Here is a 15,954-nt window from a genome sequence, read left to right as displayed (position 1 = left end):
TGTAACCGTGATGTACTTTACTGCATGATGTCAATGCATATGAGTGCTAGTCTTAGTACTAGGAAAATCATCCGAGCCTACTTGGACCCTTTGCATGCAATGCATCCCATACTACTACTATAACCCTCTTATTCACCCGTACAATGCGGATACAATCAAACAGCTGATCATGCATATGTCCTCTTTCCTCCTCCGATCAACCTTCTGCACATCACTGCCTATCTATGATCAGTGTAGATCTACTCAACAGCCTAGTGCATGTGAACAAAGCAAGTTTATTCACTAGACAAGTGAGGGTTTCAACAGTGGAACGCATAACGCAATAATCCTCATGTTTTAGGCATTATATTCAATCAACTAACAACAACCCCTTGATGTCCTTTCGTTTCGGACATTGGTATTGGGTTGTTGGCCAAGGTAACGCTGGACAGACCTACTACTACTGTACTCTAGTTCCTGTGATCAGATCCAATCCTCACTTCTGGATCCGCTTACTTCGGTGTAGTCCGAACTGTTGAGCTTGTCCGGTTGTCCGGTTAAACACGACCACAGCACTTCGATTCAACTTTAACATCATCATTCCCATCCTCGTTGTCGTTGTTATTGTTGTCTCTTGACACGAGGATCATTGAAACTAGATTTACGCAATGCCTCAGAATCCTGCTTGGTAAGGAAAACTCCACCCGTGTGATCTCTTTCGAGGAACTTGCGCTGATCATCTAATTGACCGATGTAGGGAATTGATCGAGCCGTATCTGGTAAATACAGGATTATACAAGATTCCAGATCCAAGTGAGCGACTCCCGAAATCCGAATTACATCTGTGCAAGTCCTTGAGCTGATCTTCATCCAGCCTATGGCCGATACACACTTCCTCCCCATCCACCTCACCTCGAGGTGATCAACAATCCCGATGTATCACACCGATACCGAAGAGTGTTCTTACCACCTTATTCCTCCTTCAAGAACCTCCACGAAGCCTACGATACGACCCAAATCACCTATGCCGAGGACGTGAAGCTGACTGAAGAAGAGGTGGTATCTGGTGTTGAACGAGGTGGGAGATGGGTCGTTTATAGTATCTGGGAAATGAAGGGGGAACCGGAAGGTGGTTGGGTGGAAGGTGGGAAAGGTTTGGGGAGAGATATGATCTTATGTCATGGTGAGTGGTCCGGAACCATCATATGATCGATGTCATAGCTAATGCGGTAGATCGCTAGGTCTTGGGGATTATGGATTGAGATATACACCTCATCTCCTTCATTTCCTCAAAGCGGGTTTTAGAGTGATCATACCTGATCTGCCATCTGTGCGTTTCTCCATCCTCTCAGAATCTCGTGACTACCTGTGTCGGATTCAGCTGACTGTATGAATTTGTAATAGTACGGTCGATCAACTGGCGTTCATTCATACCTCCCATCCTTCCTCGTCCTTCCCGCTGCTCTGCACGTCTGCTTGACCGACATAGTTCAGCAAGACTTGGCGAGTGGTCGAGAACAAAGAAAGGTCTTTTTGTGTGGAGCGTGAGTCATCTGATGGACCCGTATTTTCGATATTGGCTGACCTCACTGCAGATCGATGGGAGGATGGACAGTGTGAGTTTCAAGTCGATATGGCCAGAGCTAAATGTTATAGACTATATTATCTCCTTAAATACCCTCCCACCGAATCTGCTTCCGACGTAGTCTCACAAGGGTCGCAGCCCGATAGCCCCCTGCCTGAAGAGGGAGAAGGCGAAGGGTACAATAATTTAGAGAGGGAAAGGAAGGATGAAAAGGTACGAATACATGTAGCAGGTGCCTATGTCTTGTGCCCGATGGTTGAGGGTGAGTTCATTTGTCATTGAGTCGAACAGATCGTGCTAATTTGTACATCATGACTTTCAGTATCGAAGGAATCTGTGCCGCCCAAGATCGTGCAACATATCGGCAGAGCGATATCATGTGTCGCAGGTGCTTTGCCTTTCGTCCAAGGTGTGAGAGGGAGAGTGTCGGATGATCCCAGAGTGGAAGAGGATTTTGAGGCGGATCGTAAGTTTAGTCTGGAGCTTCCTCTTTATTTCTGCAACTCTCTTCTTTTGGAGCGAAAGTTTGACTTTATTTATTTTGGTTCTATCGGCTGATATGTGATTCCTCACTTAGCACTATGCTACCATGGCAAACTTAGAATAGCTACCGGGTTCGCAGCGCTGGAAGCGATGTCTGAACTCGATCGACGGGCAGAGGAGATCAACGTGCCTATAAGATTGGTACATGGGAATAAAGATAGGGCTACTTCTCATCTAGGAACTATGAAACTCTTTGAAAGGTTACCTAATAAAGATAAACAGTTACAGATATTTGATGACTACGAACACGGTGAGTAATGATAGGACAGCAGCTCAGAGGCAGTAGTACTGATACTCTTTCTGATATAGTAATGCTAAAAATCGGTGTGGACGAAGCGGATGATGAGAAACGTCAGAGGGTGCTGGCTGATTGGAGGGCTTGGTTGTTGCAAAGATGTTAGGATGGGGTGGATGCGGAATTACCTCCCTTGAAAAGGTCATCAGAGCATAGATCCGAACACTGCACATAGATTAGACTGTAGATAGATGCGATTCATTATGTATACGTAATCACACAACCAACACTTGCGAGTGGTCAGCTTGCCACTCAGGCTAATTCCGGTATAACCCCGTAGTAGAGGACTAGGTCCATGCGTGTGTTGCTGCTACATGCGCGCGTCCTGGTCGTAGCTACTCGTTGGCGCGTCAACACCGTACACACACATACACACTCAAACAAAAATCACTCACTCGTCCACTATCCTACTACTATTCATCTCATCGTCTCTCCTTGCATCCTCACACTCCTTATCTTCAACTTACGACCTCACTCCACCCCAGCCCCATCTTGAACAACAGATACGACTCACCTGTCAGTCCTTTTCAATGTGAGTCAGGCTAAGCCCCACCTCCACTTGGTCTCCCTCTTGCGTGGCAATGAGACAGACAAGGACAAAGCTGATAATTGGTCAATCTATGTTCCATCTTTCACGCACAATCCTCCTTCTCCAACAAAACAATACAATACAATACAACCCCAACTCAATTGTCCATCCTTTTTATCTCTCCTCTCACTACTCAACATATATCCTTATAGTCGACTATTCTTTCAATTTCATATCACTAACCTTTTACTCCATCTCAAGCCAGCAATTAGAGCAAAATGCGAGAGGTTATCAGTGTAGGTTGGATGACTCAATAGGAATGTCTTTCTTTTGCTGATATATCTTCGACATTAGGTCCACGTTGGTCAAGCCGGTACGTTGGATTTGAGGAAGCAGAAGGATGTAGCTCATTGTGTTTTCAGGTGTCCAAATCGGTAATGCTTGTTGGGAGCTTTACACTCTCGAACATGGTTTGAGCGTGAGTACTCCTTCCCTGTATGTTAATCTACTAGTCTGACCCTCCCCGCTTCAGCCCGATGGTCGTCTCATGGAAGGATCCCCTCACGGTGGTGATGATGGTTTCTCCACCTTCTTCTCCGAGACCGGTACCGGAAAGCACGTCCCTCGATCTCTTTACGTCGATCTTGAACCCAACGTGGTTGACGAGGTTCGAACTGGTACTTACCGAAGTCTTTTCCACCCTGAGACCATGATCACCGGGAAGGAGGATGCTGCCAACAACTGTGAGTTACCATCCCCTCTTCTCACTCTTTCGACTAAATTTCGTTAGCTGACCAGGATCGAACAGACGCCCGAGGTCACTACACCATCGGTAAAGAGCTGGTCGACAACGTACTTGAACAAGTACGAAGACTCGCCGATAACTGTTCAGGTCTCCAAGGTTTCTTCGTCTTCCACTCCTTCGGTGGTGGTACTGGTTCAGGTTTCGGTGCTCTCCTCATGGAAAGACTTTCTACCGACTACGGAAAGAAATCAAAGCTTGAATTCTCAGTCTACCCAGCTCCGAAGATGTCAACTTCAGTCGTAGAACCTTACAACTCTGTTCTCACCACCCACACCACCCTTGAGCACTCTGATTGTTCATTCATGGTTGATAACGAGGCGTGAGTAATCCCTCTGTCAAGAATTGATTGATCTAACACCCCCCTTAGCATCTACGACATCTGCCGAAGAAACTTGGGTATCACCTCTCCATCTTTCACCAACCTCAACAGATTGATCGCTCAGGTCGTCTCATCCATCACTGCTTCTCTCCGATTCGATGGTTCCCTCAACGTCGACTTGAACGAGTTCCAAACCAACTTGGTACCGTGAGTGTCTCGTTCGTTCTCAACCAGCAAACTGCACCTGCTAACCCCACAAACCCCCGTAGTTTCCCTCGTATCCACTTCCCTCTCGCCACCTACGCTCCTGTCGTCTCTGCTGAGAAGGGTGAGTGTGATATCTGAGCTTTATGGGGAATCCAACTAATCATGCACATCTTTATACAGCCTTCCACGAATCCAACTCCGTCTCCGAAATGACCATCTCTTGTTTCGAGTCCAACAACCAAATGGTCAAATGTGATCCCCGACAAGGAAAATACATGGCCTGTTGTCTGCTCTACCGAGGTGATGTCGTTCCTAAAGATGTCAACGCCGCCGTCGCCAACGTACGAACCAAGCGAACCATTCAATTCGTCGATTGGTGTCCTACCGGTTTCAAGTTGGGTATCTGTAACGAACCTCCCGCTCTCGTTCCCGGCGGTGATCTCGCCAAGGTCTCTCGATCTCTCTGTATGCTTTCCAACACCACCTCCATCGCTACCGCTTGGGCTCGTCTCGACAACAAATTCGACTTGCTCTACTCCAAGCGAGCGTTCGTTCACTGGGTGGGTTCAATCTCCTCACTGTATCTAGGTCTTGAGCTAATTTCTGTTTTGCTTCTAGTACGTCGGTGAAGGTATGGAGGAGGGAGAGTTCTCAGAGGCCCGAGAAGATCTGGCAGCTTTGGAGAAGGATTACGAGGAGGTTGGAATTGACTCTGTTGACGTTGAAGAGGAGGAGGGTGAATACTAGAATAGAATAAAACAAACCTGAAAAATAAGGGATTTCCTTTCTGGCGGATTAAATAAAAACTTATTGTTGATCTTCTTTCGCTACGCTGGTCTTTTCTATATGTGAAATATACCTTGATCTGTTTTATTCTCATCCTTAGTATTTACCAAATCACACCCAGTCTCATATCCTTATTCCTTATTCCTTTACCTAATTCCCACCTTTAAATGTTTTATGAAAGTCTGACGATTTATATGAGTGGCTCACCAGCTGGTTGGGCTCATACCGCAACCCCGTTGTCTCGAGGTCGATCAATTGCATAGATAAGCATGAGACGTCTTTTGACGGGAATAAGAGTAAGATGGGTTAACTTTACGTATGTATCAGATGGGCATGAGCATGGGAGTGGGAATGGGAATGAGAATGAGAATGGGAATGAGAATGGGAATGAGAATGCAGGTGACATACTGTGCAACTGTGCGGGGTGGTATGGTATCAAGGGTGTTCTTGTTTATGGTTATTACCCGATTAAGGAATTGTACGTATGTATGCTTGTGTGTGTATGGTGATGATCAGTGGTAACCTGATACCATATACTCATAAATTGCCCGCATTCAGTCATCACATCACATCATCATTCCATCCCATCATCATTCATCCATATCAACTATATCACTCACATTCCTACTATAAGTCACTGCTTCAACACATTGCATACTCGAGGGCTACCGTCTCATACACCATTACACCATAAAGCAACGATATCACCCTGGTCGATCAATCAGACTGAGACAGTACAACCCTATCTAATTGCTCACCTCCACACAGCAGTTGTCTTAGTCATCTCCCGCTCGTAACCCAACCTACAAGTCGTGAGACCATCTTATCTCATCTCATCAAGGGCCTTTCGATAAGTTATCATCCTGTCCAATCATAGATAGGACAAACAAACCAAAACAAGTCGTCGCAAGATCCAAGCGGCGACATCTGCATATCCAGGAACTATGCCATTCTCATCACCCATTCAGGGGTCAGGTGGATCTCATCCTCAATCTCAATCTCAACAACCCCTATCTATCCCCTCTGGATCGTCCTCCTCTCCTACACATCAGTATCCCCACCCTCAGGGAACAGGTACGAGCTTCCCCAGACAATCGAGCTATGGACAACATCCACAACAGGGGTATCATCCTGGACCGTCCTCGTCGAGATGGGAGAATGGCAGTGGGAGTAATACCAGTGGAAGTGGGGGTGGGATGGTTAGTAATTTGAGTGCTCTGATGAGATCGAGAGGTGGTGGTGGAGATATGGAGTGAGTGTAGTCCCATGTCAATAGCTGTAGCTTGTCACTTACTAATTGATGAGGCCATGCAGTATGAACTCGTCTCCACCAGGATACGCCAACTCCTCGCTCTCTTCCAACCCTCACTCGGGATTCCACCCATCCTCTTACGGACCGAATTTCCCGCTTCAAGCCGTCGCATTGGGCATGTCATCCCACCAGAACCAACCATACATGAATATGGGTATGAGCATCTCGCCTCCCCACTGGGGTGGATCGGTCGGATCGACGAGTTACGTGGGCAGTATGGGTAATTTCGGGACGAGCCTGAATAGTCGGGATAGGGAATTGGAGGCGAGGTATGTAAGGGATTTTACGTGTTGTGGGAAGAAGTTGAATGGGCTGCATGAGCTGTTGGAGCAGTGAGTGGGGTTTTATTATATCTCATTTACTATCATTCTGTGCTTGTATCTTCTCACATCTCTCCTCTCTTTTCATCTCTTTCGGACAATCGTGATGGCTTTTCTCTCCTATCCAAACGAGATACTCTTGAATACATCATGAGAGTATCTCGCTGATCTACCCCTACTCCACACCCAGCTACGAAGAAGAACATGCAAACCTCGCACCCGACGTTCGAATGGCAGCCATCAACGCCGCCCAAAACTCCATGAACGGTGCAGGACCGCCAATGCCAAATCGGAATGCCTACAACAACGGCATGGGGCCAGGTCAGATCCCACCGACCCCAACTTCCCTAAACCACCACCACCAGAGTGACGTCCCTGCTCCACCTGGTATGATGGACATAGAGATGGATGAACCTACCACCCAATTCCCCTCCACAGCAAATTACAGACAATTGCCACCCCCTCACCCGCACATGGGAGGTATGGGAGTCCCGTCCAACCCCTGGGCAGCGGCCTTCAGACCACAGATGAACAATTCTCAACCACCTCAATGTGTTCCACCGAGCTTACTTTCCTACGCTCCGCCCACACCTGCCGGATCAACGTCAGCCGGTAGTACTGGACCTCCCACCAATAGCGGTGTGCTGACTCCGGAACAACTCCAGGCTAAAGCTATGAGGAAAGCTCAGAAGAAAGCTGAACGAGCCGCTCGAGAGGAAGCTACCGCGGATGATGCGGAGGGCGAACGGAGGTACCCTTGTCCGATTGAGGGATGCGATAAGGTGTATAAACAAGCGAATGGGCTGAAATACCATTTGACGAGGTCGATCAATTCGGGTCATGGCAATGTTGCTGCGCTGGGAGGGCTGGCGGCGATATTGGGTGAAGATCATGGGATGAACCAATAGTCTGGTCTATCTTTGGTTTTGGCTTGTAGAGGCGTTCTCGTTGTATGGTGGGTGTGAAGGTGGAACCTTGATGTCTTACTTCTAACAGTCATGGGGACTTGTGGTGATCGTTATAGATGAGACAGTCTCTTGCAGAAAAGTGAAATATCTTTTACACATATACGTATATATCTTTCTGTATCTGTCGTGGTGTTCATGTTTAGTCTCTTGACCTGATTTTTGTAGTTTGGGTATATACCATCTTGATCTTGATCTTTCCATGTAACACCCTGAGATTGTATGTATGTATTACATGCGGCGTGGTATACGTGATATATAAAATAGCATGAGGGAACCGAAAAGCAATATAATTGTAAGAAGCTGATTACATTAATCCTGCTCCATACCCTCCCCATCTTCCTCGCTTGATGCTTGATCCAACTCTTTACCTTGTATGAAACCTGCTTCTTTGGACCATCTCGAGCCGAGTATTATCTTGAATTCCTATTTGGGAGCAGTTTAACTATTAGTGTGGTTTCTTGTCTGACAGCATGAATGGATAAATTGAGTAAGAAGGAACGCAAACGATGATTCCAGAAGATGGTTGGATAGGGAAGTAAACGAAAACACCACCCACAGCCATCTGAACAGCCAACAACTTCAAGATCCTGCATTTCTCACTCGACAGCTTCTCCCCCTTCTTACAGAGCACATGGGCGTTGTTCAAGGACGGTACACCTTTTACCAACGATGTGCTCAGCCCCAGGGCTCGGAGTTGAGGTTCCATGGAGTGGGGGAAGGGATCGCCAGAATTGAATTCGTTATATGGTGTGAGGAGGGGTCCTATGGAGGATAATGAACGAATAATCAGTCAGTGTACAGATAATTTCCTGTGAGGAAAAGAAGTCACGACCCACCCTCTGGTAAGGTGATATCGTCGGTTGCCCTGGCTCCCATCCTGGCGTATTCCTTCTTGGACCACGACTCGAACCATTCTACAGTCTCATCCACGGGGTGCGAAGTGAAGAATAATCCAATTTGTCCTTTCAATCTCTACATGCACCGAACACCACATCACTCAACTTATCAGCTTTGGAACCTTTATGTCTAAAGTAAATGGTCAACCCACCCTCGCAACATTACTCAAACCCTCTTGATACTCCGTCTCTGGCGTCTCCCCCAAAGCCTTGGCCATGACTTTCCCCTTCCCAAAGAAGAATCTACCTGTACCTCTCCATTGGGCTCTTACTTCCTTTAAACCATCGTTCCTCATATCCCCTACGCTGAATATCCAACAATGATCGTATTTATCCACTGTCGCTCGGATCTCATTCACCAGAGCTTGCTTGGAGGCTTTGGTAGATCGGATAGGCGTTTTGGAGAGTGTCGTCAACTTTGATCGTTTTGATCGTGGCATTTTGGCTAGAGTTCACTGTGAGTGCGAGTGAGGGGATGAGGTATATAAATGTTGTGTGGAGTTGGTTTGACCTGAAGTTTGAAGATGTTGTATATGATAGCTTGTTATTACCCAAATGTCCAAATCAAAATTCACCTCGAGCTTGAACAGTCCAACTTTTCAAAATAAAAATAAATCTTGAACCGGTCGAAGGTGGAGGTCACCGATACTGTTTGCTCAGTGCCACTCTACCGGTGATACGGTGATAACTAGAACAATAGAGGTTATAGGCTATGTACGCCCTGACCCCACGCGTTTCAAGTGCCACGGTTGTGTGAATCTCATGTTTAGTAGTATACACATACACACACTTCACCACCTCGTCAACCTTCTTCTCTTCTCTCCTCCTCTGCTTATGCTTCTCATCCATCAGTAACACATCAACATATATATACCATCCTGCATCCCAATCATTCCCTCTTCTCTTCTCATTCTCTCATCAATTATCAACTAACACTAGCAAGTCAAGCAACAATGCCATCAAACATCAACCAACAAGACGACATCGCAACTTTCACCAACTCTGTCCCTCCCCCTCCTCCTTACTCTGCCGACGCGCAGGCGCAGTATGACCTCACCCCTCTGCCTCATCATGAGAACAGACCCAGAGTCCCAGAGGAGAAGAGGAACCCTCTCCTTATCAACTGTGAGCTATCTGTGCGATAGGTCCGTCGTAGCTTACATATACCTCTTAGTGGCCGATGATGTCAAGATTGTCAAGTTTCAAACTATCGTCAGAGAAGGAAAGGAGATCGTAGTAGGTAGAATCAAGGTACCTACAGTGAGTGGCAACATCACTCTTCATGGCATCGACACAAGCTGATGTATTCCATAGCCCGGAACATCGAGTCACGCTTTCATCCTCAGAAGATACGATACCAATGCCATCTCCTTGACTACCATGTACAAGGTCGCTTTCCCCGGTGCGACTGATGAAGATGAGAAACGAGAGATGGATTGGGTGAGTACACGTCTTCTCACTCCACTATGCGGATCAAGCTCATATCACTGTTTGTTTAGGTCAAATCATCCTTCGACACTCGAGGTACAAACGGTGGTAGAGGCAGTGATGTCGTCAGATTAGCTGGTCAATGGTACGTCCAAATTATCCAGAACATTGGTTGACTCGATTCTCAGGGTCAGCAGGCACCTTGCTATCCACTTGGCTCCGGCTTACAACCTCTCCGACTTGATCGCTGTAAGTCGATTCTGATTATCACATCCTGTTATATATTAGCTGACAAATACGTTCAGTCCCTCGCTCGAGCGATTCCTGACCCTAATGTCGCTTATCGAAAGTCTCAAAGATCTCAAGCAGCTTCCGAGGAGATGGCTCGACAAACTCATTCTGAAACTACTCCCGCTCGACCTGTCCCATCGATGACCGCTGGTACAGAGACTGCTTCACCTGCGCCTAAACGACAACGACGAGAACCTTCTGCTCCTACTGCTGACGCTTCCACCAGCATTTCAACCGAGGAGGCCGCAGCTCCGGAGCAGGGTGAAAGACATCTCACGCTCGAAGCGACTACCACTGTCACTGCCCCAGCAGGTACCAATGTCGATATGGAAGCTGAGATTGAATCTGCCAAACAACTTGTCAAAGACCTCAAAAACGAGTTGAGACTTCGTGCAGCAGTTGGAGAAGAATTAGAAGAACAAGGTGTAGATGTTCCTGAGGAGACCAGGGGTACTAAGAGAGGTAAAAATGAGGATGAGGGTGTGATCATCTCTGGAGGATCGGGTTCGAAAGGTAAGGATAGGATCGTTCGAAAGAACAAGCGTGTGGTGCAAAATGGTATTTTGGGTGAGACTGGTCAAAAGATTGCTTGGGGAACCATCATTTTCAGTTTGGGAGTCGGTGCTGCTACGTGAGTGAAGTGATTTAATCGTAGTATGGATTCGAGCTGACTCATTGTGTGCACATAGCCTCCTGCCCCAATATGTCTCCAGTTTCTTCTAGACATATTCATTTCGTATCATACTCACTAACCCTTCTACTTTTACTTAATTCGACTTTACCTCTCTCATACTACGTTTTCTCTTCATACCCGCCCCACTTTGTATACCCCCTCAAATAATCTCTCACCCCAACTATCTATATAAATCGACTCTGTCGTACCTTGTAAAAACTCAACCACTATATGACGTATATAAATTGTCGATAAACTTCCATAGCCATAGCTGTAGATATCCAGTATGGTAGATTGTTTATAGCCATATCGTCTATAGGTATATAGCGTTTGTAGATATGTAGGCTGTTGGTAGTTCCATACTTTCGTAGTCTAGCTTATTTTGGTTATTTCATTTGTCTTCCTCAAAACACTCCAACACCAACCAAAGCTGATACTGATGTTGATAATTCCTACCAAACACCACACCAATAATGAACTCTATACTCGTATATATCTCTTATGTAAATTAGGTTAGCTTTTATACTTCAGTATGAATCGTTTATAGCCATGAATGAATGCCTCTGGATACTGGACGATCTCGAACGATGCAAGTGATCCATAAGTTTACAGTGGTTGGAAGAAGCTTTCAAATGGGTTGACTGGTTCTATGAGGTCACAACAAGATATGATGCCATTCCGATCCGTATTGGATCTGCGCTACGTACGTTGATCTCCGTGTTCTAGAAGGTTTTAGCGTGTTTAGTATGCATGGGATGATCTTACAAGGCGGCCATTTGTCAGCCTGTCCCGAGAGTGAATGTCAAGTACTGTACGGATGCGTGGCCTCACCTAAGTAAGAGTATGAAGTAGGCCGACCCTGTTACCATGTGCGACGTGCAAAATCAACGCGGTCACCGAGGTTTGATGCGGGGCTTTTTGGAGCTGTACAACCGAGGTTAAAAAGGTAAAAAAGGTGAAAAAATAAAGTTAGATGAGCGGTAGATCTGCAGTCATCTTACCTACTTGCGGCTAGGTTGCGTGAATTTACAGTAGAGTAGTAGGCTTCCCAATTCGGCTCCGAGGCTGTACAGTCTGAATGAACAAGACTTATACATATATACATGGTGGCATTTTCATTTTCATGTATCTTACAGGCTACTTGACATCCTTTACATACCTCGCCAAGATTATAATTCAATTTGATACAGGTCTATCATAAATTGATGGATGCCGAGAGGGTGAACAAGTGTAGAGTAGTACGGACTATCCCCGACGGTCATCCGGCTTTACACTTGACTGGTGCCTTTCAACTTTTGAATGTTACTTGTCACTACTGTATTACTCGTAGTATCAATATCAATCGAACGATAGATATATCTTACCATCTCGGATCCGACTCAACACAGCTTTAGTCATCATTCACTATAATAAAGTATCATCATCATAGACACCAGCAGAATCAGATAACACATAACACATCAACCAAACAACCACCGACCCACCGTCATCGTTGCACTCAACTCGCAACATGCCGCCCGCTACTCCCTCTGCGTCTGCGGGGTCAAGTCGTCGTACGAGCGGAGAAGAGTCTAGACAACCGACAACAACAGGACATAAGGCGGGTACACCAGGTAGGAAACCCTCTGGAAGTACACCGCAAGCTCAGAAACAGAAGGAATTGGCTGAAGCAGAAGCCAAACGGAGGAAAGTCCAGGTGAGTAAGCAATCACCTTGATCATATTGGAGATGATCCGCTGACGTCAGGAACGTAATCTATAGAGAGCATGCGATGCTTGTAGAAGGTATGTTTGAAAATCATTTGACCCCCGCTGAGTTGTCGTAGGAAGAAAATCAAATGCGATGGACCGATGAATAGCCTGAGCGAGAACAGTAAGTAATCCAAATGCTTGCTTGGCTTGAGCTGACTCGACCACATAGAGTGCACACACTGCGAAGAGTATGGATTGGAGTGTACTTATGTGGAAGCTGCCAAGCGTAGAGGACCGCCGAAGGGGTAAGTAAGTCATGTTCAGATTATCGCTGACTTATCGACAGATACATAGAGACGCTAGAACAGCGGTGTAGTCGACTGGAAAGGATATTGCATCAGGTAAGCTTGCTTTGCTTTTACTATTGAGCTTTCAACTTAAATGTTTGAGGCTAGCTACACCCTACGGTCGATCTCAACGAATATGTTGGACCAGCACTGGATCGCGAAGAGTTTGACCTTCCATCATATCAAGAAACGCTCCGTTCCCTCCATATCCCCCCTTTCCCCTCGCTCAAACCATTCCCTGCATCCCACCGGTCCTCAGCCGAATCGTCCCTCTCCCCTCCTGCAGCTGGCAACGGCTCGCCGCCCGTTCATGTTCTTGGACCATCACCCTGGCGAGCTTACGAGAAAGACCCCACGAGAGCACCGGAGAATGAAGAAGCTCAAGACGACGCTGCGTTCCAATCGGAACTCGCAAATGGAATGAGCAAGCTCGACGTCAGAGATACTGTGTGGAGATATCATGGGAAAGCATCTGGGGCGCATCTCATGCGAACTTTCCATGAGCTCAAATACAATCAGCAGCAGCAGAATGCCATAGAGCAGAAGGATTTCTTGGAAGAAGTGAACAAGCATAAACGACATCAATACTGGCAGTTGCCGGAATGGGAATTAGTCATCGCCAACGAAGGTATCAGATCTCTCGACCTGTCATTATGGCCTGAGGATGGTTTCGACAACCAACTTATCGATGCGTATTTCGAGCATCTCAACTTACACCTCCCATTACTCAACCGCAATCTCTTCCAAAGACAATACGATTCTGGTTTATGGAGATCGAACACCTCATTCGCCAAAGTCTGCTTAATGATCTTTGCCAACGGATCAAGATTCGTTGATGACGACAGAGTCTATTGGCCAGTAGATCTCGCGCTCACCGAAGAGGGTAAAGAGAGGTTACAATCGAATCAGGATGGCAGTTTACGATATTCTGCCGGTTGGAAATACCTTCACGCTCTACTTCGCATGGGAAGATCCATTATGCAAGGACCCAACTTGTACGAGTTCCAACAGCAGGTCTTACTCTGTAGCTTCCTCTCCGGAAGTGCGGTTCCCCATCTCATGTGGATCTTATCAGGTGTTGGGCTTCGATCAGCGCAGGAAATCGGTATTCACGTGAGGTCGACGCTCATCCATGTGGACCCCATTGAACGGGCATTGTACAACCGTGCATTCTGGTGCTTGTACCATATCGATCGAGTCAACTGCGCCGGTGTTGGAAGATCTGTCGCTCTGCAGGATACCGACTTTGATGCCGATTATCCGATAGATGTGGATGATGAATTTTGGGATACCGGTGAAGCAGAGAAAGACTTCAAGCAACCCGAAGAAGCTGGAATATCCTCGATCGCCGCTTTCATCCAGACTCTCAAGCTCGACCATATCATCGGTGCTACTTTGCGAACCATCTACGCCATCAACAAGCTTCCCGAACATCGCGCCGATGTCGCTGCTCAAAGCGCCGTGGTCATGGAGCTTGACTCTGCTCTCAACTCCTGGGCTGACAATGTGCCTGACGAACTTCGATGGGATCCCACTCGACTGGACTATCCGCTCTTCCAGCAATCTGCTTTGCTCTATGTCCATTACTACTATTGCCAGATCCTCATCCATCGTCCTTTCATCCCCACTCCTCGGAACCGAAAGACAGGTCAAGTCTTCCTGCCGTCCCTTGCTATCTGTGCCAATGCCGCTCGATCAATCTGCAATATCGTCGACTCGGCTCTCAGAAGAGGCAGACAAGAAGGTGCCCTGCCCGGAAGAGCCCTCACCGTTGGATTCATGTTGCCCAGTTGGGTAGCTGCGATCGTCCTTCTCATCAACATCTATTCCGGAAGGCAGTCGCCCGCAGAACGTGAACGGGCCATCACGGATATCAGACGATGTATCGCCGCGTCAAAAGAGATGGAAATGATCTGGAGACAAGCTGGGAAGATGACCGATATGTTAACGGAGTTGGCGTCAGAACACGATATGCCGACTGCTGTCGCTACGCCAAAGGGAGAAAAGAGATCCCATTCTGCGGATAACGAACACACTGAATCTACTCATACCAGTCCATTCTGCGACAGTCCTTCTGGTCAAGGTCAGAGTCGCGTCCTGAACCATGATTGTGTTTCGCCACCGAAGGAGAAGCAGTATGGATCGTTTGGACCGAATTTTGATGATCCGAGGTTGTTATCCGCTACCACGCCTCAGGTCAACCCTTCTGTCTCGGAAGCGCCGATGGCATACGGTTCGTTCGGGTTCGACAAGGTCAACGGTGCCAGTTCCACTTCAATGCCTTACCCATCCCCCGCGCATACTTCGTCTTCTGCAAACAACCTAAACAACATGTTCACTTCGGATCCTATGCCCAATACCAACAACAACAACGAACAACAACTGCAGAATCCCAACCCAAACCCTGAGCAATTCGCAACCTTCATGGGAGGTAGCTTGCCAATAACCACACCTACGCTCAACAACCTATACAGCCAACCTCAAGAACCATTACCGACCTTCAACACGCAAATGTTCGGTAATGCCCAGCCGAACGATCTGTTAGGTATCAGTGAAAATTCATTTGAGAACTCGTTGTTCGACTTGGGCTCGTCGGTCTTTGACGTGACTGGTCAAGGGGTTGAGAATGATATTTGGACGCAACTGTTCTCTGATTACACGTGAGTGAATTGCGCTTTCAGATTGTTCCATGTCGGGGATGCTGATTTTGCATGTTGTATGGATGCTCGACAGAGGCCAAAATCTTGATGGGAATGGGAATTGGAATTGGGCTGCGGGGACAAACAACTTGAATACTACCAATCAGCAAACACAGATGCAGTCTCAACAACAACAACAACAGCAGCAGCAGCACCAAAGACATCAGCCACAGGGTTGGTAAGATCTTGTTTTGTAGTACTGGTGCAATCATGGCGATAGTGCATGTACATCAGTTTATCGTCATTATAATATGCATGAATACATCTACAGAGTACAAAGG

The 15,954-nt window shown here is 46.9% G+C and overlaps 6 protein-coding genes across 6 annotated transcripts; 5 read left to right on the top strand and 1 right to left on the bottom strand.

Annotated features, from left to right (window-relative positions):
• Positions 1–647: 647 nt before the first annotated feature.
• On the top strand, positions 648–2,508 carry I302_105054 (uncharacterized protein; the record flags this gene model as incomplete). Its single annotated transcript, XM_065869986.1, has 10 exons — positions 648–667; positions 737–792; positions 854–1,162; positions 1,221–1,309; positions 1,384–1,523; positions 1,575–1,595; positions 1,711–1,826; positions 1,887–2,030; positions 2,142–2,357; positions 2,417–2,508. 10 exons carry the CDS (start codon positions 648–650, stop codon positions 2,506–2,508), a joined length of 1,203 nt encoding a protein of 400 aa, XP_065726058.1.
• Positions 2,509–3,209: 701 nt separating this feature from the next.
• On the top strand, positions 3,210–5,009 carry I302_105053 (tubulin alpha-1A chain; the record flags this gene model as incomplete). Its single annotated transcript, XM_019195449.1, has 9 exons — positions 3,210–3,227; positions 3,286–3,304; positions 3,354–3,409; positions 3,464–3,674; positions 3,740–4,055; positions 4,104–4,262; positions 4,325–4,383; positions 4,443–4,822; positions 4,881–5,009. 9 exons carry the CDS (start codon positions 3,210–3,212, stop codon positions 5,007–5,009), a joined length of 1,347 nt encoding a protein of 448 aa, XP_019042272.1.
• Positions 5,010–5,992: 983 nt separating this feature from the next.
• On the top strand, positions 5,993–7,588 carry I302_105052 (uncharacterized protein; the record flags this gene model as incomplete). Its single annotated transcript, XM_019195450.1, has 3 exons — positions 5,993–6,300; positions 6,363–6,692; positions 6,871–7,588. 3 exons carry the CDS (start codon positions 5,993–5,995, stop codon positions 7,586–7,588), a joined length of 1,356 nt encoding a protein of 451 aa, XP_019042273.1.
• A 369-nt stretch (positions 7,589–7,957) lies between these two features.
• I302_105051 (uncharacterized protein) lies at positions 7,958–8,984 on the bottom strand (the record flags this gene model as incomplete). Its single annotated transcript, XM_019195451.1, has 4 exons — positions 7,958–8,071; positions 8,205–8,410; positions 8,485–8,620; positions 8,697–8,984. 4 exons carry the CDS (start codon positions 8,982–8,984, stop codon positions 7,958–7,960), a joined length of 744 nt encoding a protein of 247 aa, XP_019042274.1.
• A 513-nt stretch (positions 8,985–9,497) lies between these two features.
• Positions 9,498–10,986, top strand: I302_105050 (uncharacterized protein; the record flags this gene model as incomplete). The annotated part of the gene is made up of 7 exons (XM_019195452.1): positions 9,498–9,669; positions 9,719–9,804; positions 9,859–9,984; positions 10,044–10,117; positions 10,161–10,221; positions 10,278–10,894; positions 10,953–10,986. The coding sequence occupies 7 exons, from the start codon at positions 9,498–9,500 to the stop codon at positions 10,984–10,986; spliced, it is 1,170 nt and encodes a 389-aa protein (XP_019042275.1).
• Positions 10,987–12,446: 1,460 nt separating this feature from the next.
• On the top strand, positions 12,447–15,855 carry I302_105049 (uncharacterized protein; the record flags this gene model as incomplete). The annotated part of the gene is made up of 7 exons (XM_065869985.1): positions 12,447–12,632; positions 12,698–12,720; positions 12,762–12,808; positions 12,857–12,932; positions 12,974–13,028; positions 13,083–15,634; positions 15,708–15,855. The coding sequence occupies 7 exons, from the start codon at positions 12,447–12,449 to the stop codon at positions 15,853–15,855; spliced, it is 3,087 nt and encodes a 1,028-aa protein (XP_065726057.1).
• Positions 15,856–15,954: the final 99 nt, after the last annotated feature.

Source organism: Kwoniella bestiolae, chromosome 3, assembly GCF_000512585.2.
Source record: "Kwoniella bestiolae CBS 10118 chromosome 3, complete sequence".
Taxonomy (NCBI): domain Eukaryota; kingdom Fungi; phylum Basidiomycota; class Tremellomycetes; order Tremellales; family Cryptococcaceae; genus Kwoniella; species Kwoniella bestiolae.
Note: the sequence above shows the minus strand (reverse complement) of the source record. Positions and strands in the feature narration are given on the sequence as shown.